Source organism: Herpailurus yagouaroundi, unplaced genomic scaffold (genome assembly GCF_014898765.1).
Source record: "Herpailurus yagouaroundi ecotype Mexico unplaced genomic scaffold, PumYag 190, whole genome shotgun sequence".
Classification (NCBI taxonomy): domain Eukaryota; kingdom Metazoa; phylum Chordata; class Mammalia; order Carnivora; family Felidae; genus Herpailurus; species Herpailurus yagouaroundi.
The window spans coordinates 20,276,873-20,302,657 of NW_024412421.1; the positions used below are offsets into that span (position 1 = coordinate 20,276,873).

The 25,785-nt window shown below is 45.3% G+C and overlaps 1 protein-coding gene across 3 annotated transcripts in view; it reads left to right on the forward strand.

The window, feature by feature from the left end:
* CDH3 (cadherin 3) overlaps positions 1–25,785 on the forward strand; it is a 63,091-nt gene that overhangs the window by 31,707 nt on the left and 5,599 nt on the right. For all 3 annotated transcript variants that reach the window (XM_040442920.1, XM_040442918.1, XM_040442917.1), the window contains 11 exons: positions 12,575–12,660; positions 13,664–13,789; positions 13,986–14,141; positions 14,233–14,377; positions 15,730–15,905; positions 16,573–16,701; positions 17,988–18,173; positions 19,526–19,767; positions 20,161–20,306; positions 21,058–21,282; positions 25,223–25,429. In XM_040442920.1, coding sequence (XP_040298854.1) covers positions 12,575–12,660; positions 13,664–13,789; positions 13,986–14,141; positions 14,233–14,377; positions 15,730–15,905; positions 16,573–16,701; positions 17,988–18,173; positions 19,526–19,767; positions 20,161–20,306; positions 21,058–21,282; positions 25,223–25,429 — 1,824 coding nt within the window. The remainder of the gene's footprint in view (positions 1–12,574; positions 12,661–13,663; positions 13,790–13,985; positions 14,142–14,232; positions 14,378–15,729; positions 15,906–16,572; positions 16,702–17,987; positions 18,174–19,525; positions 19,768–20,160; positions 20,307–21,057; positions 21,283–25,222; positions 25,430–25,785) is intronic.

Below are 25,785 nucleotides of genomic sequence, written 5' to 3' on the forward strand. Positions count from 1 at the left end.
GCCACCCAGGCGCCCCTTTAATGTTTATTTCTGAGAGAGAGGGAGGGAGAGAGCATGAGCAGGGGAGGGACAGAGAGAGGGAGACTTAGAATTCGAAGCAGGCTCCAGGCTCTGAGCTGTCAGCACAGAGCCTGATGCTGGGCTTGAATTCACAGGGCGTGAGATCATGACTTGAGCTGAGGTCGGACGCCCAACCGACTGAGCCACCCAGGTGCCCCTAATTTTTTTTTTTTTTTTTGTACAATTTGAGCAACAGTTATGGACATAATTGCAGGTATGGTTTTGTCCTGTCTGGGATGCTTTCTGGCACAATTCCTGGGCCAAAGGGCTTGTTTAAAGCTTCTTAATTGGCAAAAAGGTTGTGCCAATTTACACTCCCCTCCTCCCTAATAGTATATAGCAGCACCTGTTTCCAAAGTATTCCACAACACTTGTTCTTTTGTATTTCTTAGTGAACTTTTTTTCTATATGTAATTTTACTCAGGAAAATGCCAGAATCTTTTTTTCAAGCAATTTTGCATACTTACCCCAGAAAGCAGTGATAGCTATGAGCACATGTTTGCTTTATGAGTTAGGTCTATCCCTAAGCCAAGCCAGAATGGAGACTTGATTATCTTTCTTCCCTCCCCCACAAGCTTCCTTTGGGCTGCAGTACTTTAAAACTGATATTACCCTTCCATTCTAGTCAAAATGCCCAAAGATCAGCAGGAAACTGGCCAAGATTGATCACTTGAAGGACATTTTGTTTCCTGAGAGATGGGTGGTTTTATTTTGTCAGAACACCCTGTAAGGTTGAACTTTGGGACAATATGGTACCTATGTGTCATGGCTGAGAAGACAATTACCTGCCCTTCAGGGGTGTTCCCTTGGCAGTTTGGAGGTGTCTAGGCAATTCGACCTAAAAGCTGGCCTGGGATGAATTCTCAGCCCAGTATCCATCAGTTCCTAGAAGTCTACTTTAAAAGCTTTCTTTTGAAAGAGCACCTGAGTGGCTCAGCCGGTTAAGCATCTGACTTCAGCTCAGGTCATGATATAACGGTTCATGGGTTCAAGCCCCGGTTCAGGCTCTGCGCTGACAGCTCAAAGCCTGGAGCCTGCTTCGGATTCTGTGTTTCCCTCTTTCTCTGCCCCTCCCTTGCTCGTACTGTGTCTCTCTCGCTCTGTCTCTCAAAAATAAACATTAAAAAAATTACGTAAAAAAAATATTAAGAAAAAAGCTTTCTTTTTTCCAACAGCTCTTTTACCCCAAGGGACTCAACTCTTCTTCTTGACCAGCTTGTATAGTGGTGCCAGTTCAGGGTCTGAGGCTGGGCTTGGTAGGATGGTCTTTAGACAGGAGCTTTGAGCACAGGCCAGAGACTCCTGGTTCCCTTGGATGTCTTTCTGTCTAGTGCAGATACACAGAGCTCTGATTTTTTAACTGTTTGTCGGGAAGCAGTCTCAAGTTTCTAATCCCTTCCCCAACAATATTCTAGGAATTGTGTACTTAAGCTCAGGGCTGAAAGCTATCAATTTATATTGGTAGAAATACTGAACTCTCCATCAGGTTCGTTGACTTTGTGATTCAGAATCTCTTGAGTCTAAAGCGGTCACATGACTTTAAGGTCCCAGGTGGGTGTGGGAGAGCTGTGTTTAGGTGTCTTTTCCAGTATTAGGATCTGAACTGTTGTTGCCCCATGTGCTCATCAGTGCTCACCAGCTTTCCCCAGAAAGAGTCTGACACAAGTCCATTCATGCTCCCATGACTTGGCCAAGATGTGTGGCCTTGTGGAGCTAGGCTGCAGTCAGGAATGGGAATCAGCTTACTTCACTAGCTGTTACAAGGTGGGGTAGAAGGGGATGAGTGATGATGAGACCTGGTTTCAGATCAATTACCTTTTGAAACCAGTAATACAAGCCAGTGGTGCCAGGAACATCTGGGAGGAAGTTGTAACAATCTGCCCCAGGGCTTACCATTTACCAGCCTTTCTGTGACTCATGGCTTGCAGAAAAAAACTGTTCATGTTCCTACAGGTGCCTCTGCAAGTTTCCCTGGGCAGTTGAACTTGTCTGTTGAGGTCCCGGATAAACCATGGAGCACCCCTGCAACACAGTCCTTTCCAAATGCAGACCAAGCCAGCTCCCTCTTAGGCTCTTTGGTCCTGTGTATCTCCTCCTTGCTTTGGTGCTTCATCCCTCAGGTAAAGCATTTGGCTGTAGCTGATGGTTTCTCTGTAGTATAGGGAGAGACTCAGAGTTGGAATCAAACCTCAATTAGTTGTGAGTAAGCTAGGGGTGCCTTTTATTGAGGGCTTGCTGTGGGTCAGACATAGTGCTCAGTGCTTTACAAACATTGTCTTACGTAATCCTCCCCAAAATCTTATGAGTTAGGTAGTAGCATTTCCATTTTTAGATGAGGAAACCACTTCCATATGCTCACACAATATGAATTTTTTTATTTTTATTTTTTTTAGTGTTTTATTTATTTTTGAGACAGAGACAGAGCATGAGCAGGGGAGGGGCAGAGAGAGAGGGAGACACAGAATCCAAAGCAGGCTCCAGGCTCCGAGCTGTCGGCACAGAGCCCGACACGGGGCTTGAACCCACGGACCGTGAGATCATGCCCTGAGCTAAAGTTGGACACTTAACCGACTGAGCCACCCAGGCACCCCACACAATATGAATTTGAGCCCAAGTCTTTTGGACTTGAAATCCCACATCATTTACTTGCCTTTAGGATTTGAAATCTGGTCCTACTGCTTCCTACCTGTGGGGCCTCAGATCCTTCTGAAGCGGCTTCCTAAGGCACTTCAATTTCAGGCAGCCTCTTGTTTCCTGACTTGTGAGAATGGGGGCAGTAATAGCCACCTTGCAGGTTATTTTCTGAGGATTTGGATAGGAAAACACTTAGCCGGGTGTCTCAGGCAGAGTGGGTTGAAGCTTGTTCCTGCCTGCCTGAATCATGCCCCTTGATGTGCTCTGTATCTAACTGAATGCAGGTTAGAGCTGATGGGGCCAGGCCCTCTGACGCAACTGGAATATGCAGCCTGAGTGGGAGGCACGTACACTTGGAGTGCATCGCTGTTGACTTCTTGATTGTTGCACTGTCCTCTCTAACAATAGGACAGCCCAACTATAAATATTTGGAACCATATGATAATGGAAATGTGCCAGCACACAGGACACTGAAGTGTATTGTACATTTTGGAGGGCAGGGCAGATTTGGTAGAAAACAAGGAGAGGGTTTCTGGGTTCCTGGCAACTTTTAGAGTGGGGGGATTAAGGCTTCTTATGGGGGAGTCAGTCCATTAGCTGTTGGCTGGACAACCTGATAGGAGAGGATTGGAAAGCTGATAGTCTCTGGTTAAGGAAAACAGCTGACAGACATACCTGGCCAGCGCTCTGCTAGCTGAAGACCTAACCTTAGGAAGAAGGCTGTTTTAAGAATGGGAAAAGTGCAGGGCACCTGGGTGGCTCAGTAGGTTAATCTACTTTGGTTCAGGTCATGATCTCACGATTCATGAGTTCAAGCCCCACATCAGGCTCACTGCTGTCGGCAGAGACTGCTTTGGATTCTCTGCCCCCCTCTTTCTCTGCCCCTACCCTTCTTGTGCAAGCGTGTGTGCTCTCTCCAAAAAAAAAAAAAATATATATATATATATATTTTAAAAATATGTATAAAGTAAAATAAAATAAAAATATATATTAAATATATATATATATATATATTTTTTTTTTTTTAATGAGTGGGAGGGGCACCAGAGTGGCTCAGTCAGTTAAGTGTCTGACTTCAACCCAGGTCATGATCTCATGGTCCATGAGTTCAAGCCCTGCATCTGGCTCTGTGTTGACAGCAGAGCCTGGAGCCTGCTTTGGATTCTCTCTGTGTGTCTCTCTCTCTGCCCCTCCCCTGTTTGTACTCGTTCTCTCTCTCTCTGTCTCTCAAAAATAAACATTAAAAAAATATGAATAGGAAAAGTGACTTAATTTTTTTTTTGTATCAGTGTTTGAATAACTACTGCATTCATGCAGGTCAGAATTCAGAATAGTGTACAGAAAAACTCATCTCTGTTCCTTACCTGCTGTTTTTTCCACCTATAAACCCAGTTTGGGGGTTACCTTCAAAGGTATTTTCAAACAAAATTAAAAATACAAATGTGAGCAAATTAGCAAAGACTATATTGATCTGTATCTCTTTTTTAAATTAATTGTATGTCTTAGAAAGCTTTCCATATAATAAGTAGGAGATTGCTCATTTATAGCTTTTTTTGTTGCTGCATGGTGTTCTCTTATATAGATGTCATTATAACATAAAGTTAATCTCTTATTGATGGGCATTTGGGTTGTCTGGAGTTTTGCTATTACAGTCAATGCATTGTTAATTAGTTTGGTAAGTAGCTGAAAAAGTTGATTTTGGACAGGAGGCAGTATCCTGTACTTATTGAAGGTACTTGAGGGTAGCTCAAGTCAGTTAAGTGTCTAACTCTTGACTTCAGCTCAGGTCAGGATCTCACGGTTTGTTTGATGGAGCCCTGAGTCGGGCTCTGCGCTGATAGCACAGAGCCTGCTTGGGATTTTCTGTCTCCCTCTCTCTCTCTCTCTCTCTCTGCCCCTTCCCCACTCATGCTCACTTTCTTGCTCTCTCAAATAAACAAACATTTGAAAAAAATTTTTAAATAAAGATACTTGAGGATAGATAGTTGTTCCCCAGTGCATCCCTAGTTTCTAGAAGAAAATTGAGCACAAAGGAAGCGCTCAACTAGCTCTTGAATGAACAAGAGGAACCTGGCTTTAGAATCTGACTACCCTGGGTTCTAACTCCACTTCCGCTCACTAGTTGTGTAACCTTGGGCTATCATCTCAGTTCTGAACGTCAGTTTCCTCATGTGGCATAAGAATCCATGTAAGCTTTTGGGGCTCACAAATTTGTAGTTTAGACTTTTATAAAGATTTTTTTTTAATGTTTTTTTTATTTTATTTTTTTAATTTTATTTATTTATTTATTTTTCAACGTTTATTTATTTTTGGGACAGAGAGAGACAGAGCATGAACGGGGGAGGGGCAGAGAGAGAGGGAGACACAGAATCGGAAACAGGCTCCAGGCTCTGAGCCATCAGCCCAGAGCCCGACGCGGGGCTCGAACTCACGGACCGCGAGATCGTGACCTGGCTGAAGTCGGACGCTTAACCGACTGCGCCACCCTGGCGCCCCTTTATTTTTGAGACAGAGACAGAGCATGAGCAGCAGAGGGGCAGAGAGAGAGTGTGACCCAGAATCTGAAGTAGGCTCCAGGCTCTGAGCTGTCAGCACAGAGCCTGACGCGGGGCTTGAACTCACAGACTGTGAGATCCTGACCTGAGCCGAAGTCAGATGCCCAACCGACTGAGCCACCCAGGCGCCCCTAGACTTTTATCTTAAATGTTTATTTAAGAAAGTGCAAACTCGGGAGGGGTAGAGAGAGAGAGAGAGAGAGAGAGAAAGAGGGAGGGAGGGAGACAGAGGATCCAAAGAGGGCTCCATGCTGACAGCAGAGAGCCCGATGTGGGGCTTGAACTCAAGAACCTTGATGACCTGAGCCCTATCTTATTTGGTGTTGAAGATGGCTCTGTAAAGTCTAATTTCCATCTTCCAAATGAGAAAACATAAATTCCTAATAAGTTGTTTCAACTTCTGCATGAACATAATGATGTTTCCAACTGACAGTTTTGTGGGATCTTTGTATGCATCTTTAAAGCACCTGCAGGAGTGCTGAATCACCTAAGGAGGTTTAGGTATTCCTTTAAAGCTTTTCTTACTCTTATTACATCAAGGAGCAAATATGTTTGGTCCTACTGCTATTTTTTTTTTTTTAAGTTGACTTATTTTGAGAGAGGGGGAGAGAATCCTAAGCAGACTGTGCTGCCAGCACAGAGCCCAACATGGGACTTGATCCTAGTACCGTAAGATCATGACCTGAACCAATATCAAGAGTCAGATGCTTAACCAACTGAGCCATTTAGGTGCCCCCATACTACTCTTGAGTAACTCTAATAGCATGCATTTCTCCTTTCAAACCAAGGGAAACCAGGCCTCAGGTTCAAAGCTTCAGCTAACGATTGATTGTGAGACCCGGAGAATTCAAGTGCCTTACCCAGGAGCACCAAGCAAGTTCATGTCAATGCCTACAGGGGTCTCTGTGTCCATTAACTGCATCAACAGCAGACCCTGACCCAATGCATCCTATTCTGTCAGCCCTTTACTGGTGTTCTCATTCAGTCTTCACATCAACACTGTAAGAGAAGTGCTGTTACTTCTTCCAAGTCTAGTGCTTTATTCCAAATCTCACACTGCCTCATTGGGCATCCAGAAATCAGAGTCTGCTATTTCAGTAGTTGGAGGAGAAGAGGTAATGGGAGGTAGGGAAAAGATATTAATTAAGTCTTGGGTGTATCAGAAAGATTAACCTTAGTGGGTAAGAAAATGACAGGCTGTGACAGATGTGGATACCACTTCTAGCTCCTCTATTTCCTAGCTACGTAACTTTAGTGAATTCATTTAACCTCTCGGTTTTCCATTCTAGAAAATAGACATTAAATCTACTTCATAGAGTGCTTGGTGAAGATTAAATAAGTATTTAAGGGGTGCCTGGGTGGCTCAGTCAGTTAAGCGTCCGACTTGATTTTGGCTCAGGTGGTGATCCCAGAGTTGTGGGATCAAGCCCCATGTCAGGCTCCATGCTCAGCGTTTTTTTTTTTTTTTTCTCCTAAAAAAGAAAGGTATTTAAAAAAAAATTTTTTTTAACGTTTATTTATTTTTGAGACAGAGAAAGACAGAGTATGAACAGGGGAGGGGCAGAGAGAGAGGGAGACACAAAATCTGAAATGGGCTCCAGGCTCTGAGCTGTCAGCACAGAGCCCGACGTGGGGCTCGAACTCACAGACCGTGAGATCATGACCTGAGCCGAAGTCGGACGCTTAACCGACTGAGCCACCCAGGCGCCCCCCCAAAAAATGTATTTAAATGTCAGCTGTTGGGGCGCCTGCCTGGCTTGGTTGGTAGAACATGTAATTCTTGATCTCACGGTTGTGAGTTTGAGCCCCTTGTTGGTTGTAGAGATTACTTAAAAATAAAATCTTAAAATAAAAAGATTTAAATGTCAGCTGTTGGGAGAATTCAGGAGCACAGGGAGTCTTGACTGCTGAGAATGGTGTATGCTGTGTTCGTTTGCTAGGGTAACAAAGTAGCCCAGGTTGAGGGTCTTAACAAAAAGTAAGGTATCAGCCAGTTCGGTTTTGTTTCAGGCCTCTCTCCTTAGCTTGTAGTTGGCTGTCTTCTCTGTGTCTTTACATGGTCTTCTCTCTGTATCTGTGGTCATATTCCTTCCTCCTATAAGGACAATAGTTATACTAGCTTAGGGCCCACCCTAATGGCATCGTTTTAAGTTAGTCACCTCTTTAAAGGCCCTGTCTCCAAATACAGTCACATTTGGAGGTAGTTGGGGTTAGGACTTAAACATATGAGTTGAAGTGGGGGCGGGGGGGGGGGGGGAGAGACGATTCATGTTAAAAGAAAAATTGATCTACAGAAAAATGTAAACAGTAGTTGCTGGTAACCACAGTCATCGGAAAGGTTTATTTCCTTCCAGTCTTTTTTAAAGATTTTTATTTTTAAGAGGGGCTCAAACCCAACCTCCAGGTCAAGAGTCACATGCTTGGGGCACCTGGGTGGCTCAGTTGGTTACATGTTGGGCTTTGGCTCAGGTCATGATCCTGTGGTTCTTGAGTTCCAGCCCCGCATTGGGCTCTGTGCTGACAGCTAGAGCCTGGAGTCTGCTGCAGATTCTGTGTCTCCCTCTGTCTCTGCCCTTCCCCCACTCACGCTCTGTTTCTTTCTCAAAAATAAAAAGGAAAAAAAGTCACGTGCTCTACCAAATGAGCCAGCCAGGTGCCCCTCCTTCCAGTATTTTATTTATTTATTATTTTTAAAAATATTAATGTTTGTTTATCTTTGAGAGAGTGTGAGTGGAGGAGGGGCAGAGAGAGAGGGAGACAGGATCAGAAGCAGACTCTGCGCTGACAGCAGACAGCCCGATGTGGGGCTCGAACTCAGGAACTGTGAGATGGTGACCTGAGCCAAAGTTGGAGGCTTAACTGACTGAGCCACCCAGGAGTCCCCTTCCAAACTTTTTATATGTGCATAGTTGCATATATTATATAGGTCTTTCTACATTCTGCTTACATTCTGCTTACTTGGTTTCACTTCATAGCATAAGAACTTCCCTAGGTAACTTAAAAACTCGACTATAAATACCATTTTGCATAGTTGGATAAATAATCCATGGAGTGTAAACACTGGACTGTAAATAATCCATGGAGTGTAAACACTGGAGTGTAAATCCATGGATTATTTAACTGTTGCTCTATATTAAAGTGATTTAACCTTTGCCACATCTCATTCCTGGGCCTTTTAGCCCTAGAGCAAATTCTTCAGATGATGAGACTACTGAGCTGTGTTCAGGAGACAAAGGTCAGGGTCACCCTGAAAGGTGGCCTGAGAGTCTCGCGGTTTCCAGGGCCTCCTGGAACTGACTCAGGCCTAGATCCCACTTTCTTCCCCTACTGGCCAAGCATATCACACACAGGCCACCACCCCTCAGTGGGGACCTTGTCAGTAGGGCAATCTGATTTTTAAACATCTTCTCTCTTTGTCACAGGCACATTCCAGCCTTCCCCGACTGGATCCTGCCTCTCTCTGTGGGGCTCTTGGGTTCTAGGGAGCTTGCCCTGGGCTCTGGGGAGCTGAAGGCACCTCTGTATGCCTTTAAGCCTCCCCTCTTTTCCGTTCCATTCACTGACCCCCTCTCTCCAAAAGATGACCAATGTCTTAACCTCTTTCACCTAGGTTGGTTGTGCCTGTTCTTGAACCTCCTGTCCATGTGATCATACCTGTGTCCTCTCTTACACCTAGCCTCTGTTACTCAGCTGTATGTTTATAAGGTTCATCCATGTTGTTGTCTGTCCTTGTGGTTGATCTCATTGTGTGAATATACTACAGTGTTTCTGTCCATTCTCCCTTGATGGACCTTTGGGTTATTTCCAGTTTTTCACTATTAGAAATAGTGCTGCTGTGAACATTATAACACATGCCTTCCGGTGAATGTGTTTTTGTTGGGTCTCTACTGCAAAGGGGAATTGCTGGGTCTTGGGGAATGTGTATATTTAGCTTTGGTAAATACCACCCAACAGTTCTCCAAAATGACTATTCCGTTTTATACTCCCACATCAGACTTCTGCTGTTTTTTCTTACTGAGGTAAAATATCCATGACCTATAATTGGCTGTTTTAACCATTTTAAAGTAAACAATTCAGTGGTGTTAAAGCACATTCACACTGTTGTGCAACTGGCATCATAATCCATCTCCAGAACTTTTTCATTACTTGCAGCATAAACTCTGCACTCATTGAATGGTAACTCCCCATTTGTCCCTCTCTCCAGCCCCTGGTAACCTCTATTCTATTTTCTATGTCTGTTAACTATTCTAGGTACCTCATACACAGAATTCTACAGTATTTGTCCTTTTGTGACTGGCTTATTTCACCTGGCTTAATGTTGGCAAGGTTCACCCATATTGTAGCATGTATCAGAATTATATTACTTTTGAAAGCCGAATAGCATTCCACTGCATGTATATAACACATTTTGTTTATCTCTTCATATCTTGATGGAGTCTTGGGTGGTGTGCACCTTTCAGCTATTGTGAAAAATGATGCTATGAAAATCAGTGTACAAATTTCTTCGTGCATTCCTGCTTTCACTTCTTTGGGGTAAACCCCTAGAAGTAGAACAATGGATCATACGGTAATTCTGTTTACCTTGTGAGGAACCACCAAACTTTTTCACACCATTTTGCATTCCCAATACAGGAGGGTTCCATTTTCTTCCCACCTTGGCAGGACTTTGCTTTTCTTTAAAAAAAAAAAAAAAAAAAGTTTTCCCAGGGCATCCAGCTTCAGCTTATGTCATGATCTCACCGTTGGTGGGTTCGAGCCCCATGTCAGGCTCTGTCGCACAGAGCCTGCTTTGGACCTCTGTACCCCTCTTTTCCTCTCCCCTCGCTTGCACTCTCTCTCTTTCTCTCTCTCTTAAAAATAAAACATTAAAAAAATTGTTTTTAATAAAATAAGATAGTTTTCCTAGCAGGTGTGAAGTGGTACCACAATTGATTCTGATTTGCATTTCCCTAATGACTAATGATACTGAGCATCTTTTCATATGCTTATTGGTTATCTGTATATCTTTAGGTCAATGTCTTTTCAGGTCCTTTGCTTTTTTCTTTTTCTTTTATTTATTTACTTAGTTATTTTTTAATTTACCTCCAATTTAGTTAGCATGTAGTGCTGTAATGATTTCAGGAGTAGATTCCAGTGATTCATTCCCTATGTATAACACCCAGTCAGTGCTCACCCCCAACTAGTGTTTCCCCTAATGCTCCTTACCCATTTAGCCCATCCCCCCCACCCACAATCCCTCCAGCAACTCTCAGTTTGTTCTCTGTACTTAAGAGTCTCTTATGTTTTGTCCCCCTTTTTTCTTCTTTTTAAGATTTTTTTTTAAGTTTATTCATTTTTGAGACAGAGACACACAGCATGAGCAGGGGAGGAGCAGAGAGAGAGAGAGAGGGAGACACAGAATCTGAAGTAGGCTCCAGGCTCTGAGCTGTCAGCACAGAGCCAGATGCGGGGCTCAAACTCAGGAACTGTGAGATCATGACCTGAGCCAACATCGGATGCTTAACCGACGGAGCCACCCAGGCGCCCCCGTTTTTTTTTGTTTTTGTTTTTTTGTTTTTCTTTAATTAGAATGTTTGTTGATGTTGAGTTTTAGGAGTTTTTATATTCTGGATACTTACAATTTAGAATTCTACTTTTTTATATTATACTCATATGCTGTTTGAATTCTTTGGCATGTTCACATTACTTTTGTAGTTTACTCATCTATTACCCTTTCTTATTTTATGGAAGGAGTTTTTAAAAGATTTTATTTAAGTAATCTCTACCCCAAATGTGGGGCTTGAACCCATGACCCCAACATCAAGAGTCACATGCTCTACTGACTGAGCCAGCCAGGCACCCCAGATTTTAAGATTTTATTTTTAAGTAATCTCTACAGCCAATGTGGGGCTCGAACTCACAACACTGAGATGAAGTGTCTCATGTTCTACAGACTATGCCAACTAGGCACCCCAACGAAGAGGGATAGAGAACGAGCAGAGGAGGGCCAGAGAGAAGGGGACAGAGGATCTGAAGGCAGGCTCTGAGCTGTCAGCATAGAGCCCGACGCAGGGCTCAAACTCAGGAACCATGAGATCATGACCTGAGCCAAAGTCGGAGGCTTAACTGACTGAGCCGCCCAGGCAACCCAAGGAAGGATTTTTTTTAAAACAGTTATCGTAGGTGTACTTGGGTGGCTCAGTGGGTTAAACGATTGACTGTTGGTTTTGGCTCAGGTCTTGATCTCAGTTTGTGAGTTTGAGCCCCACATTGAGCTCCATGCTTACAACACAGAGCCTGCTTAGGATTCATATTCTCTCTCTCTCTCTCCCTCCCTCCCCCTCTCCCTCCCTTCCTCCTTCCCTCCCTCCCCCCCCCCCACCATGCTCTCTCTCTCTCAAAATAAATAATTTAAAAAATGAGGGAGGGAATGGTGGAGGCGGGGGTGGGGGGACAACAATCTTCATAATCTGAGACTAAAGGACAATTTTTCGAAAAAGGACATTTGGAAGCCTCACGCTGACATCTCTGTGGCACAGCACTGTCCCTGTGGTCCTCGTTGTGCTGCAGCCTAGGAAAACGATGCAGACTGGTGTCTCGGCCAGAGCAGGTGCTGATGGGCCCATGTGTTCCCTCAGCAGGTACCCTCTTCTCCTGCTTTGGCTTCAAGGAAGGGTGGTTAAGAACATTGGTTGTAAGTACTCTCTAGCCGATGGTTTGGAGTCAGGCTGATAGGGCTTCTGAACCTCAGTTTTCTTACCTTTGAAAAGGAGATAATACCTACCTTAGCTAAGGTAGTTTAGGATGAAATGGGCCCAGTCTCTGGCTTAGTGAGTGGTAGTTATCACCTCAGAGTGCTTATTTAAAAGGTGGCTAAGCAAGGGGGTTCAGAGGGAACATGACAAACTGAAACAGCTGGAGATTGTGCAGAATGATCTGTGTGAGAAGCAGTGTAGCAGGATGCATATTGGATATAGGTGGACTCATGGTCTTCTGAAATGCTGAAAATCTCCTGCTTTCAACCATGACCTCGGGTCAACCCTTTGTCTCATGAGGCCATCTGGGGCTGATGTTGTTGAATGTATATGATCTTGATTCTTTGGTCTCATGAACAAAGAAAGCAGCTTGGCTCACAAACCACCATGTAGTCCTCCCTCTTGAGGCCAAAGTTGGAAGCCCCATCTGAAACTTGTATTTGATTATAATGGAAACCAAAGCCAGGTCTCCTGCAGTGGCTTGAAACCATCTTTGATCCAGTCAGGAGGCTGTCTCCAGGTGTTGCTTCCACTAGGGTAGCTTCCAGAAGCCTTCTTCTTCCTAATACTCTGTTTCTGTCTTACCCACAGTGATTTTCGTGGACTGCCCTGGGCAAGAGTCAGCCCTGCTTAGCACTGATGGTGACTTTGCTGTGCTGAATGGTAGAACAGTCCAGGTAAGACACCATGTGCGCCTGCCAGGAGGAAGGAAGATGTTCTCTGTGCATCCCCAGCTTGCTGCTGGCCAGGAGTTCGAGGTTGCTGGGTTATGAACCATGTTACCCCTTCAGAAGAGGCAGTGTTAGCCCTCAGTTTGCCCACACCTATGGGCGTGGCTACTGATCTAAGCAGGGTAATGCCTGCACCCTTCCACTAGGGGCGCCAGAGAGTCAGGCCAGTGGGGCAAAGAACTGCCTTGTGAACAATGGCCCAGTACCTTTTGCCCCTCCCATTCCCTTTCCCATCACCCTTTCCTTCTTTCCCATATCATCTTGCTAAACCCCAAGGGAAGGTGATTCAAGACCCCATGAACATCCCATGAGCCTCTGGGAAGACAGACCTGAGGCACTCAGCCACATTTCTTTCTTTTAATTTTTTGAATAGCTAATATATCCATGTGGCTCAACAATTTTAAAATATTAAAAAGTTACACAGTGAATAACCTCCTTTTGTTTCTCTGCATTTACCTAATGCTCTTTCCAAGAGAATACACAGATAACCACTGTTACCAGTTATTTTTCCTTTTGAAGTTTATTTATATATTCTATATGTATATTAAACATATGTTATGTATTTTATATATTTACAGATCTAAAAATACTTTTTCTCCTCTCTTTTATGCAAAAAGATATATTATTTACATGTATGCACTTTCTTTCTGCATCTAAAAATAGGTTTTGTTTATATATAAGCCACTATGAATATGTGGCTTTATTTTGCTACACTTTTACACAAAAGCTGGTACATACTAATTATGTAAGTTATTAAATAAAATACTAAACTATATATTCTAGTGTATTTAATTGGTTCTCTGTAAATAAACACTTAGGATTCTTTTCAATTTGTCTTGTGCAATAAACCTATTTAGGTCTCCCTCCTCACCCTTAACTTCTGTAAGTGAGTGGATGTCGAGTATCTTCCAGCTGTTTGCGTGGGTTAAGGGGTCTTCTCTCCTTGCAGGAGAGGAAACCATTGAAGGTCTCCCCATCCAACCGTATCTTACGAAGACGCAAGAGAGAATGGGTGGTTCCACCGATATCCGTCTCTGAGAATGGCAAGGGTCCCTTCCCCCAGAAGCTCAATCAGGTATGACTGTGCTTTCTCCCAGGGAGTCACTGGCGGGTACAGGGACCCTCATCCAAAGGCCTTACTATAAGGTTTCTTGCTCCTGAAAGCTTCTGTACTGGGAACAATTTCTGATAAGGCTTTACCCCTCCTCACTTTTGTTGGCAGCCGTGAGAGATATGTCACTTTGTCAGCTGCTATTTTCTTGTGCTTCCAGCTCAAATCTAATAAGGACAGAGGCACCAAGATTTTCTACAGCATCACAGGCCCTGGAGCAGACAGCCCCCCTGAGGGTGTCTTCACCATAGAGAAGGAAACAGGCTGGTTGTTGTTGAATAAGCCGCTGGACCGGGAGAAGATTGCTAAGTATGAGGTAGGTAATCTGGAGCATCCAACAAAAGCAGGGCCCCGTTGCCAGGTGGGGAGGGTGGGGTCAGGCTGACCCTGGACCTGTGCCCCCACAGCTCTTTGGCCACGCTGTATCAGAGAACGGTGCCTCAGTGGAAGACCCCATGAACATCTCCATCATTGTAACTGACCAGAACGACCACAAGCCCAAGTTTACCCAGGATGTTTTCAGAGGGAGCGTCTTGGAAGGGGTACTACCCGGTAAGAGGACTGGGAGGGGACAGCTAGAGAGGTCTGCTAGGCCCAGACATAGCCTTGGGTCAACTTCTAGAACCATCTAGAGGTCAGCCAAGACTGTTAAAGGCTGGAAAAACCCTCTATACTTGATTTCCTTTGCTGTATATCAGATCACCTGGGATAATCTTAAAAAAATCAGATTGCTGGGGTGCTTGGTTGGCTCAGTAGGGTGGGCATCCCACTCTAAATTTCAGCTTAGGTCATGATGCCAGGGTTGTGGGATTGAGCCCTGCATCCAGCTGAGCATGGAGCCTGCTTAAGATTCTTTCTTTCTCCCTCTCTCTCTCCTTCTCCCTCTCTTTCTTTCCTCCAACACTCTCCCCCACTTGCACACACATTCTCTAAAAAAATAAATTAAAAATTTAAAAATAAAGCCAAAATCTTTAAAGATTCAGATTCCCCCTACTCTATCCCAAGATCCCTGAATAAGGATGATGTTAAATACACAGCTTTGCAATTTGTATATTTAAAAGTTTCCCAGAAGCTTCAGGTTTGGGAACCACTAGCTTTAGAGCTACAAAGATCTAGATTTGAATCTTGATTTGCCTCTTTACATGTGACCTTTTTTTCTGTGACCCTGGGCAACTTCATGATCTCTGAGCCTCAATCTTCACATCTGAAAATGGGAATTATATTACTCATAATTGTGAAGATTGGATATAACACATAATGACCTCAAAAACCGATGCTGGTGGGGAGGGGTTCTCCTCTTCCTTCCTCTCTGAGTTGTGGAAGATTTGAGAAGTGTGAATTGGTTAGGCTGCCAATACAGAAATCCCCCAAAGAAGAACAGGACCTTAGATGAAACCTTATTTTCTCCTTATATTCAGGAAATCTAGAGGTGGACAATCAAGACTACAGTGGTGCTTTGCAGTGTTGGAGATCTAGGCTCCTTCTCTCTCATTGCTTTGCTATTGGGGCTTTATTTCCAAGATTACTTTGTGGTTGCTCCTGGAGTTCCAACCATTACACCTGGAAGGAGGGAAGCGATGGGAAGAATAAGCCCCATACTCAGAAAAACACTTCTCCCAAAGTCGTATATCCCATTTGTCAGAATTTAGTCTCAAGGCCACAGCTAGCTACAAGAGGGATGGGAAATAATCTTTGTTCCAGGCAGACCTTGTGCTCAGCTTAAAATGATTATGAGCATTTTGTTTCTAAGAAAGAAGCAGAGAAAGGAAAAAGGACACCACCTAGCAATCGGCCACAAAGTAGAGGATGGGTCCAAGGTGGAGCCTCTCATAGTTCCAGAAGTAGGCAATGCTGTAATCGGAGCTGGGAGAGAAGGGTGCTCACTCATTCCTTCTCCCCTTCAGGCACTTCTGTGATGCAGGTGACAGCCACAGATGAGGACGATGCCATCAACACCTACAATGGTGTGGTTGCTTACTCTATCCATAGCCAAGAGCCAAAGGACCCACATGACCTCATGTTCACCGTCCACCGGAGCACGGGTACCATCAGCGTCATCTCCAGTGGCCTGGACCGGGAGGTGAGTGGCCCTTAGGGAGAGTGCTGCCTACTCAGGCTTTCTCAGGCTGGGGCCTGACATTCAAGAGCAGAAGCCAAGCCTCCAAAGCCCAAGGTGGAGCAGTGAGAATCCAAGTCAGCTGGGAATGGCTGCTGCTGTGTTCCCATGTTGATGTCCCACAGCTCTCTTGGGCCAATGGCATGCTGCCAAATGATCTCGTTAAGGCTGAGGAGGCAGCTGTAAAATGCAAACGTTTGATATTTTCTGTAGGTTTTCTCATTTCCTCTCGGAATGGCTCACTTAGCATGCACGTTGCCCAGATTTGTCCCTTGTGTGCTACAAAGTAGAATTAGCTCCATGGATATTGGAGTTGCCTACTGTTTCCTAATTAATACCTTTACCCGAATCCCCACTCAAAGCTCCCATTCTGTATCAGCCCGGGGTCAGGGGGCAATCCCCAGGCTTCACCCCACAGTTGGCCCAGGAGAACGATTTAGTTCTGTGTTTCCCCTCCCCCTCCACCCTTTGCCTCTGTTCTTTTCTGCCGTAGGTGAGTAGTGGGGCAGGGATTCAAGAGAGCACTGTGAGAAGGGGAAACATTCCCCTTCCCTCCACGTATATCCAGAGCTGTGCCTCTGTGAGCCCAGGCTGAGGGACCTCTTGGCCTGAACTTGCCTTTCCTCCCCAGAGAGCCCCTGAGTACACACTGACCATCCAGGCTACAGACATGGATGGGGATGGTTCTACCACCACAGCAGTGGCCATAGTGGAAATCCTCGATGCCAATGACAATGCTCCTGTGTTTGATCCTCAGAAGGTAAATTTGATTTCAGTCCTTCTTTCCTCATCAGATGATGAAGGACTGAGTTTTCTTTCTTCTCTAAGTTTGTTTATTTTGGGAGAAAGTGAGCACACGCACAAGCAGGGGAGGGTCAGAGAGAGAATCCCTAGCAGGTTCTGCACTGTCAGTGCAGAGCCCCATGCAGGGCTCAGACTCATGAACTGTGAGATCATGACTTGAGCCGAAATCAAGAGTCGGCCACTTAACTGACTGAGCCACCCAGATGCCCCTGAGGTTTTTCTTTCTCATGAAACTCTGGAAACAGCCCACATGGCTTCCAGTCCTGTGCCACCGCTTACTAGATGTGAGACCGGAGGCAAACTACCTAACCTCTTTGTGCCCCATTTCCTAATCTGTGAAACGGAGGTAATAGTAATACCTGCTGCATTGTTCTGAGTTTTAAATGAAATAATCTATGTACAGTTCATAACACAATCCCTGGTACATAAGTGCTTAATATGAAAATCCTTGTTGAGGGGCCCCTGGCTGGCTCAGTCAGGGGGAGCTTGTGACTCTTGATCGTGGTGTCGTGACTGTTAGCCCCACATTAGAGGTAGAGGTTACTTTACAGAGAAAGAGAGAGGGAGAGACAGAATGGAAGAAGGAAGGAGGAAAGAAAGGAACAAAATCCGTGTTGTTATGAAAACTTATAATTTGCCTCACACCTATACCTGTCCACCTTCACCCGGTGAATACTTCGTACACCTGCAGCGACGGAGGATTCAGTGCCAATCAAGATGACACCCACCCCCCCTTCCATCCTTAGATAATTCTGGATACTGAACATTATTTAGGCTTGATTAGAAATGTGTTCTGAGCAGCCAAGTTCCCAACTTTTGCCACTTACTCCAGAGCTTCCAAAAAAGTTCCTGCTCAGTGCCATAAAGCAGTCAGGCAGCTAGTCCCTCTTGCCACCTTCTCCATACCTTTCTGATCTCAGCTAGATAGGTGGCTAAGCATGGCAGGGTTTAGGGCACCCAGACCAGTGTGATTACTGGAGTAGTAGGCCCTGGATGTACGAATAGTAGGCTCACCATCCCTGTGGTCTGTCCCAGAAGCTGGAAGGACATGTCTCAGGACATTCCGCATCTGTGTGTGCCCTGAAACCCTGGTGTGTGGTATTGGGTGATCCCAGAAAGAGTGAGCGGCATGGAATGGAGCTCCCATGGAGTCACATGGAGGATCCATAGCTGGTGAAGCGTGGAACGGTCTCAGGGTGTTCAGTCTCTGCTCTGACTGTGCTGTGCTTCCCATACCAACAGTACGAGGCCCAAGTGCCTGAGAACATGGTGGGGCACGAGGTGCAGAGGCTGACAGTGACTGATCTGGATGCCCCCAACTCACCCGCATGGCACGCCACCTACCGCATCTTGGAAGGTGACGATGAGGACCATTTTACCATCACCACCCACCCCGAGAGCAACCAGGGCATTCTGACAACCAGGAAGGTGAGTCATTTTGGGCTTTAGACAAGCCCACACCTGGGACAGTCAGGTCTGCAGCCTCTGGGAAAAGGAGGTACCATCTGCCTTGGGACACCTACTTTGAACCATTCAACTGGGGAGTGCAGCAAGCTGGTGGCTTCTGACCCTTTCCCATCCCTCTTGTGTCAGTGTATTGCTTTGTTCAAACTAAATCTTAACCAGGGACTCCTTTCAAAAAAACAGGTGGGAGTCACTGATTTGATTAAGGCAGATGAGTAGAGCTCCTCCTCCCAGATCCTGGTGTCCAGTGGCTGTCCCCAGTCAGCCTTCTTAAACAGAGAGGCTCTGTTTTATTGGAATGCTTGCAAATTTTGCATTTAATCCATAACACATGTCTAGGTTTTTGCGTAGCAAAATGTTTTATGTTACTTAGTAGTTAGAGATACGGTTGTCTCTCAAAAAGTCTTTGAATAAAATTGATGCTTTTAGAATGGCCTAGTTTGAGAAGCAGAGTTTTATATATAATACTTTAAAAACTATCCCCTTCTTTCAACAAAAACTTTGTAATGCCCTTTTTACATTGTCAATGAATTTCATTTATAATTAAACTTACCTAACTTACATAATTTCTAGAAAAAGAGATTGCCCTAACTGTGAAATAAAGAAGAATTTTACAGGAAAATTTACTGATAATAAGATATTTCTGTACGCAAGCTTCTGAGAACATACTAGAAAACACAATGAAGGTGGTCAGTTACTTGCCTCTCTTTGGAGACTCATCCAACTGTAGCGGATGCTGTGTGTCATTCTGTCGGCTCATACACACCACAAGTCATACTGGTATCTTTACAGGACAGCAAATAAACAGCTTTTGGGAAGGGCCTGAACAAATCAAATTACAGGCCCCCCTCAGAAGCTTGCATTCCTAGAAAAGTCATATATATTAAAACTGCCTCAGAAACACATAAAACGTGTTCTAGACTGGAATTATCAACAGATTTTCCACACCCACAAGCACATGAATGTTCAGGGGGATATTGGCAAGTCACACAGCCTGTGGAACAGTTCTTGGTTTCCCTGCCCCAGCCTAAAAATGCCAGCGGCATCCCCAGTCATTAGGATCACCAGAAAGGCCTCCACGAGTTTCTCCACCATCCTGTTGGGAACCAACTGTAGGGCTTTCTGGTTTAGGGGTGGTCTGAGAGGCCCTACTGGCTGTCCACTCAAAGTGTCGGAGGCTATATGGAAAGGGCAATGTTGCTGTTCCTGGAAACCTTGAGCCCCTCACTGTGGGCCCTTTCCTTCTGACCTCAAAGCATTGCATGGGGTCTCCTCACAAATTGGTGGCTCAGGTTCTCCTTCCTTTTCTCTCTCAGGGCTTGGACTTCGAGGCCAAAAACCAACACACCCTGTACATTGAAGTGACCAATGAGGCTCCCTTTGTGGTGAAGCTCCCAACCTCCACGGCCACCATAGTAGTTCATGTGGAGGATGTGAATGAGGCACCTGTGTTTGTCCCACCCTCCAAAGTCATCGAGGTCCAGGAGGGCATCTCTGTCGGGGAGTCTGTCTGCACCTACACTGCGCAGGACCCTGACGAGGGAAATCAGAAGATCAGGTACACAGGAGCTGGGCTCAGATGCATCCAAAAGCATTAGTAGTATTGGACGGGTTATTTATTATGGCCAGCGTTTGCTCCCATTACCAGAAAGATTGCTAAATATTTTGAACATCATCCCCGCACAGGACCTTCCCTTCCTACCCTCCCCAACACTGAAGACTCTGAACAGAGGTCTAGGGGGCAGGTATTCCCACTCTCTCTCATGTGTCCCTGCTGGGCCCTCTTTCTGCCGCTCTCGCTTCCATTTGGGGTGAGATGCATTCTTCATGTGATCTTGCTTAGGAGCCCCGAGACCCATAACAGCATCTGCCAGTTGAATGAGTAGGCTTTGGAGGACAACCAGAATTCTAAGTATTCTGGAAATGACTCTTTTCAACTTTTCCACTCCAGCTACCACATCCTCAGAGACCCAGCAGGGTGGCTAGCAATGGACCCAGACAGTGGACAGGTCACTGCCACGGGGGTTTTAGACCGTGAGGATGAACGGTTTGTGAAGAACAATGTCTATGAAGTCATGGTCTTGGCCACAGATGATGGTGAGAGCTTCCTCCCAATCCCTCCGCTTGGGTACTTTTGGAGCCCATGACACAGCACATCCCCTCCACAGAGTATGGTGTCAGGGAAAGATGTCAGCAAACCAATCTGGAGGGTCAAAGGGGACTTTAGAGGAGTCTTTCAAAGACCAGGATTGGCTGTGGTTTCCCTAAGACCCAAGTGTTAGGAGAATGACTTCTTTTAGCCTAAGTGTGTGGTTCACTGAGCCCAGAATTGGCCTTGTGATTGATTGAAAGGGGCTGCCTGGAAAGTGCCATGATTGGTTAGTGATGTCATACCATGACAGGATTGGGAGTTAGGATGTGACTTGACATTGCTGCTTGACACAGTGAAGCAAGGTCTGGAGGCAGATGAAAGGTTCCCGCAGGACTGTGAAGGGAAGCATCCCTAAAGCTCATTAGCAAACACTGCATCAGCCCTGAGATGGCCAGTAGGTTTCCTTTTGTGATAGATTGGTAGTGGCCATATGGATGAAGTGGCTGTAAGGGTGCTAGGATCACTTAGTAATGTCTGCTATGGGAAAGATGGCATGACCGCCATGGATTTACCATCACTGGTTTGATCTATGATGAGACCAGGGCAGGGCATGGAAGGTCTTGAAAAGTTACAGCTAGGCAGTTAAAAGGAACCTCCCTGGGGCTGATTGGATAGGTCATAGGAGAGCTTAACACTCATTCATCACCCCAACCAACAGCAGATACTAAAAGGGATCCTATGTGTAATTATGAACAGGGAGCCCTCCCACCACTGGCACTGGGACCCTCCTGCTAACACTTATGGACATCAACGACCATGGCCCGGTCCCCGAACCCCGACAGATCACTATCTGCAACCAAAGCCCTGTGCCCCAAGTGCTGAACATCACGGACAAGGACCTGTCCCCCCACACCTCCCCTTTCCAGGCCCAGCTCACACATGACTCGGATATCTACTGGACAGCAGAGGTCAATGAGAAAGGTAATTGAGTGGTGGTTGGTAGTAGGTGGGTGTCTGCCCCATACCGGGACCCTGTACACATTCCAGCATCTTGTGGGTCACTGAGTTAAGAACGTCAACCCATGGGTGCCTGGGTGGTTCAGTTGGTTAAGCATCTGACTTTTTTTTAAGTTTATTTATTTATTTTGAGAGAGAGAGAGAGAGCCAGAGTGCGAGGATGCACCAGAGGGGAAGGAGCAAAAAGAGAGAGAAGGAGAATCCACCCAGGTACCCCTAAGCATCCAACTCTTGATCTCAGAATCATGAGTTCAAGCCCCACATAGGGCTCCATGCTGGGCATAAGCCTACTTTTAAAAAAAGGAAAAAAAAAGACAAAAAATGTTGGAGAGACACCATTCAACACTTTCGCTACTTATTAACTTTGTGTTAGCCTGTGGAAATCCACAGCAGCCCTTTAAGACTGTTCTTGTCCAACCACCTTCCCGTACAGATGGAAAAACTGAGGCCGGGAGAGAGAGGGTGTGGCTTTCTCAGTATCACATAATAAAAGAACTAGGATTCCTGCAGTGATAATAGCTAACATGTCGTGAGCATACTTAGTATGTGCTAGTATATCACTGGTATATACTATATATGGTATATACTATACCACTTCAGATGCTTCATAGATTAGGTGACTTAATCCTCACAACAACCCTGGGTGAAGAAGGTACTATTAACACACATAAATGTATATGCACCCATTTTACACGACGAAACCAAGGCTTACAGAAGGTTAAATAGCTTGCCAAAGGCTTTATGGCTAGAAAATGATGGCCACCAGAATTTGGATCCAGACAGTCTGATTTATCATTAGATCTCTGCTTCCTACCATTTATTGAATGCATATTGAACAATATGCAAAGTGCTTTTTCTTTCCTTCTGTAATATTTCTACCACCTTCTGTGGTCAGTATTTTTATACGTATTTAAAGATGAGAATGAGGCTCAGAGAGGTTAATAGTATGCCCAAGGGCACAGAGTGGGTAAGTATGGAGCAGAAATTGAAGCCACAGTCCCTTTCCCCAACACCCTGCTCCAATCCATCTCCCTGTGCTTTCTCTTTCCATCCACCCAGAGGTTCTCAGTCTGTCATGGTATTTTAGTTGTCACAAGACTGAAAAGGGGTCTAACTTGGTATCAAGTGGGTGAGGACCCGGGGTGTGTGAGAAAGGTGGATCCAGCCTCAAGTGCCAGGAAGGCTCCTGGAGAGACACTGTTCACTTTGGTTTAAAATGTGTCCCCTTTCCTCTTGGGGCTAAGGTCCCCTAGGAGGGAAATGGGGAACCAGTATATATAGGTTCTGCCCCTATAAATAGGATATTTATCTATATATCCTACTTGGATATGTCCAGTGTCTATTACTGCTGCTGAGCCTAGCCCTGAAAGGACTCAGGAGACCTGTTTCAGATACCCACATGATCTCAATTTTATGATTCCTGTGATTTGGGTATGTATGACCAGCACCTTTCCTTTGAGGAGTGCAAGTTGGTCTCCTGTTACCCCGTTGTGGCCTGGAAGCCATTTTTTCCCCATCCCTGACCTTATCATTTATAGAGCATGGACTCTGGAACCAGAATGCCTTAGTTCAAGACCCAGTTTCTCCATTTACTAGCTTTATGATTATGGACACACTACTGAACCTCACTGTTCCTCAGTTAATCCCTATCTGTAGAATGGTGCCGATAAGTGTACCTACTTCGATACGGTTATTGTGAAGATTAAGTGATGACACAAGAGACACGTTGTTTGGTACATCAGTGCTCAGTAGGTGTGTGAACAGCCACCTTCATTCATCACCACTATTTCCCAGCAGCAATCACAGATCTGGTTCAGTCAGGTGTGAGTATTATGACCAAAGCCCACTGGTACCAACACCTGGTGATAATATTGATACCTGGTTCTTGGTTTTAAGTTAGTTTCTCTTTCCTTTTTTTTTTTTTTTTAATGTATGTTTGTTTATTTTTGAAAGAGAGAGTAAGCACAAGCAGGAGAGAGGCTGAGAGAGAGACAGAGAGAGGAAGACACAGAATCCGAGACAAGCTCCAGGCTCTGAGCTGTCAGCATAGTGCCTGACACAGGGCTTAAACCCAGGAACTGTGAGATCATGACATGAGCCAAAGTCGGACACCACCCAGTGGCCCCTTAAGTTTTTGTTTTTTGTTTTAACATTTATTCATTTTTTAAAAACAGAGTGCGAATGGGGAAGGGGCAGAGAGAGAGGGAGACACAGAATCTGAATCAGGTTCTAGGCGCCAAGCTGTCAGCACAGAGCCCGATGCGGGGCTTGAACTCATGGACTGCAAGATCATGACCTGAGCTGAAGTCTGCTGCTTAACCAACTGAGCCACCCAGGCGTCTCAGCTTAGCTTAGTTTTTCTAACTGATCATGTCCTTGTTATCAGGGGAGTTAATCCATCCCCTACCCCAGTGTGATCTCACATTAGTTACTTGACCTCTCTGAGCTTCAATTTCTGCATTTGTAAAATCAGAATAATAGTACCTGCCTCTTGGGGCACCTGGGTGGCTCAGTCAGTTGAATGTCAGACTTCAGCTCAGGTCGTGATCTCACAGTCCACGAGTTTGAGCCTCGCATTGGGTTCTCTGCTGTCAGTGGAGCCTGTTTTGGATCCTCTGTCCCTCTTGCTCTGCCCCTCCCCCACTTTCTCTCAAACGTAAATAAACATTAAAAAAAAATAGTACCTGCCTCTTAAAGTGGTAGTGGAGAAGAGTAGGGCGTGGCTCCCAGTTAGTGCCTGCTTAGTCACTGGCACCACCATTGTCATCAGCCCCTGAGAAATCGCCATCCAGCATGGGGATAGGATGGTGGTAGGGATGTTTCAGGGAAACACACCATGTTGGCCTCTATGTAGGAGACTAAATTCTCAGCCTGCAGAGCTCCCTCTCTGCTTGCCATCGCTGAATTGGAACAGGGCAAATTCTCCCTTCTAGCCTTCTTGCTAGGAGGAGGCCAGAGAGTCTGCATAAACTTTTTAAAAAAAATTTTTTTTAATGCTTTATTCATTTCTGAGACAGAGACAGAGCATGAGTTGGGAAGGGGCAGAGAGAGAGGGAGACACAGAATCACAAGCAGGCTCAGGCTCTGAGCTGTCAGCAAAGAGCCCAACGCGGGGGTCAAACTCATGAACTGTGAGATCATGACCTGAGCTGAAGTTAGATGCTTAACCGACTGAGCCACCCAGGCACCCCATGCAGAAACTTTGAACTAAAAATGGCTTGAGGGGCACCCGGGTGGCTGAGTCAGTTGAGTCTCTGACTTCAGCTCGGGTCATGATCTAATGGTTCATGAGTTATCTCTCAGAAAGAATTTATTCCAATGTATTCTTTTTTGAGGCAGAGAACAGTCTAGCAGCTAATGGTGCTGAGAAATTTTTGGCCTTGCATGACATGACTTTTTAAAAAACATCGTTATTTTAAAAATAGTGTAATTATTGATTTTAAGGGGGGAAAATGATGAATTTCTTTTCCCTTATTTTTAAAAATTTTAGTTTTATTTCTTTTGAGAGAGGGGAGGGGGCAGACAGGGAGTGTGAGAAGGGGAGGGGCAGAGAGAGAAGGAGAATCCCAAGCAGGCTCCATGCTGTCAGCACAGAGCCTGACACAAGGGCCTACACCCACAGGCTGCGAGATCATGACTTTTGCTAAAATCAAGAGTCCGATGCTTAACTGACTGAGTCACCCAGGCGCCCCAATAAATAAATTTTCCTATTCCAGTAATTCTTTCCATGATGGTGCATATTTGGCTTTGGCCAAATATCAACTTTTAACACTTGACATAAGTGTGCTTTTGGGATATTTCTCCCTGTTGCCCAGATGTAGAGGCTGTCTCCTCAGACCTCCAACATGATCTGCCCAGTTCCACTTGGGGGTCTCCCAGGGTGAATGTTATCTGTCCACTCCAGGAAACACAGTGGCCCTGTCCTTGAAGAAGTTCCTGAAGCAAGACACATACAATGTGCACCTTTCTCTATCTGACCATGGCAACAAGGAACAGCTGACAGTGATCAGCGCCACGGTGTGTGACTGCCATGGCCATGTGGAGACCTGCCCCAAACCCTGGAAGGGGGGCTTCCTCCTCCCGGTCCTGGGGGCTGTCCTGGCTCTGCTGCGTGAGTACCCGTGCCCTCTCCCCTCTCTGGATGGGGTAGTTAGAAGACCCAGTTCTACCCTGGACTGCTGGGACTAAGACATCCCCAACATTGCATATCTGTTCCTGATACTCTTAACTCTAGGAGTGTCATTCAGTCAATAGATGTTGATGGAACTTCTGGAATGTGCCAGGCTTTGGGGATACAGTCGTGAACAGACAGACCCAGCCCAACTGTCATGTCATCTAGAGGCTAGAGCAGTGGTTCTGAAAGTGTGATCCTCAGACCAACGACATTAGAATTACCCAGGAACTTGTTAAAAAGGCCAGTTCTCAGGCCCACTCCTGACCCATTGATTCAGAAACTTAGGGGTAAGA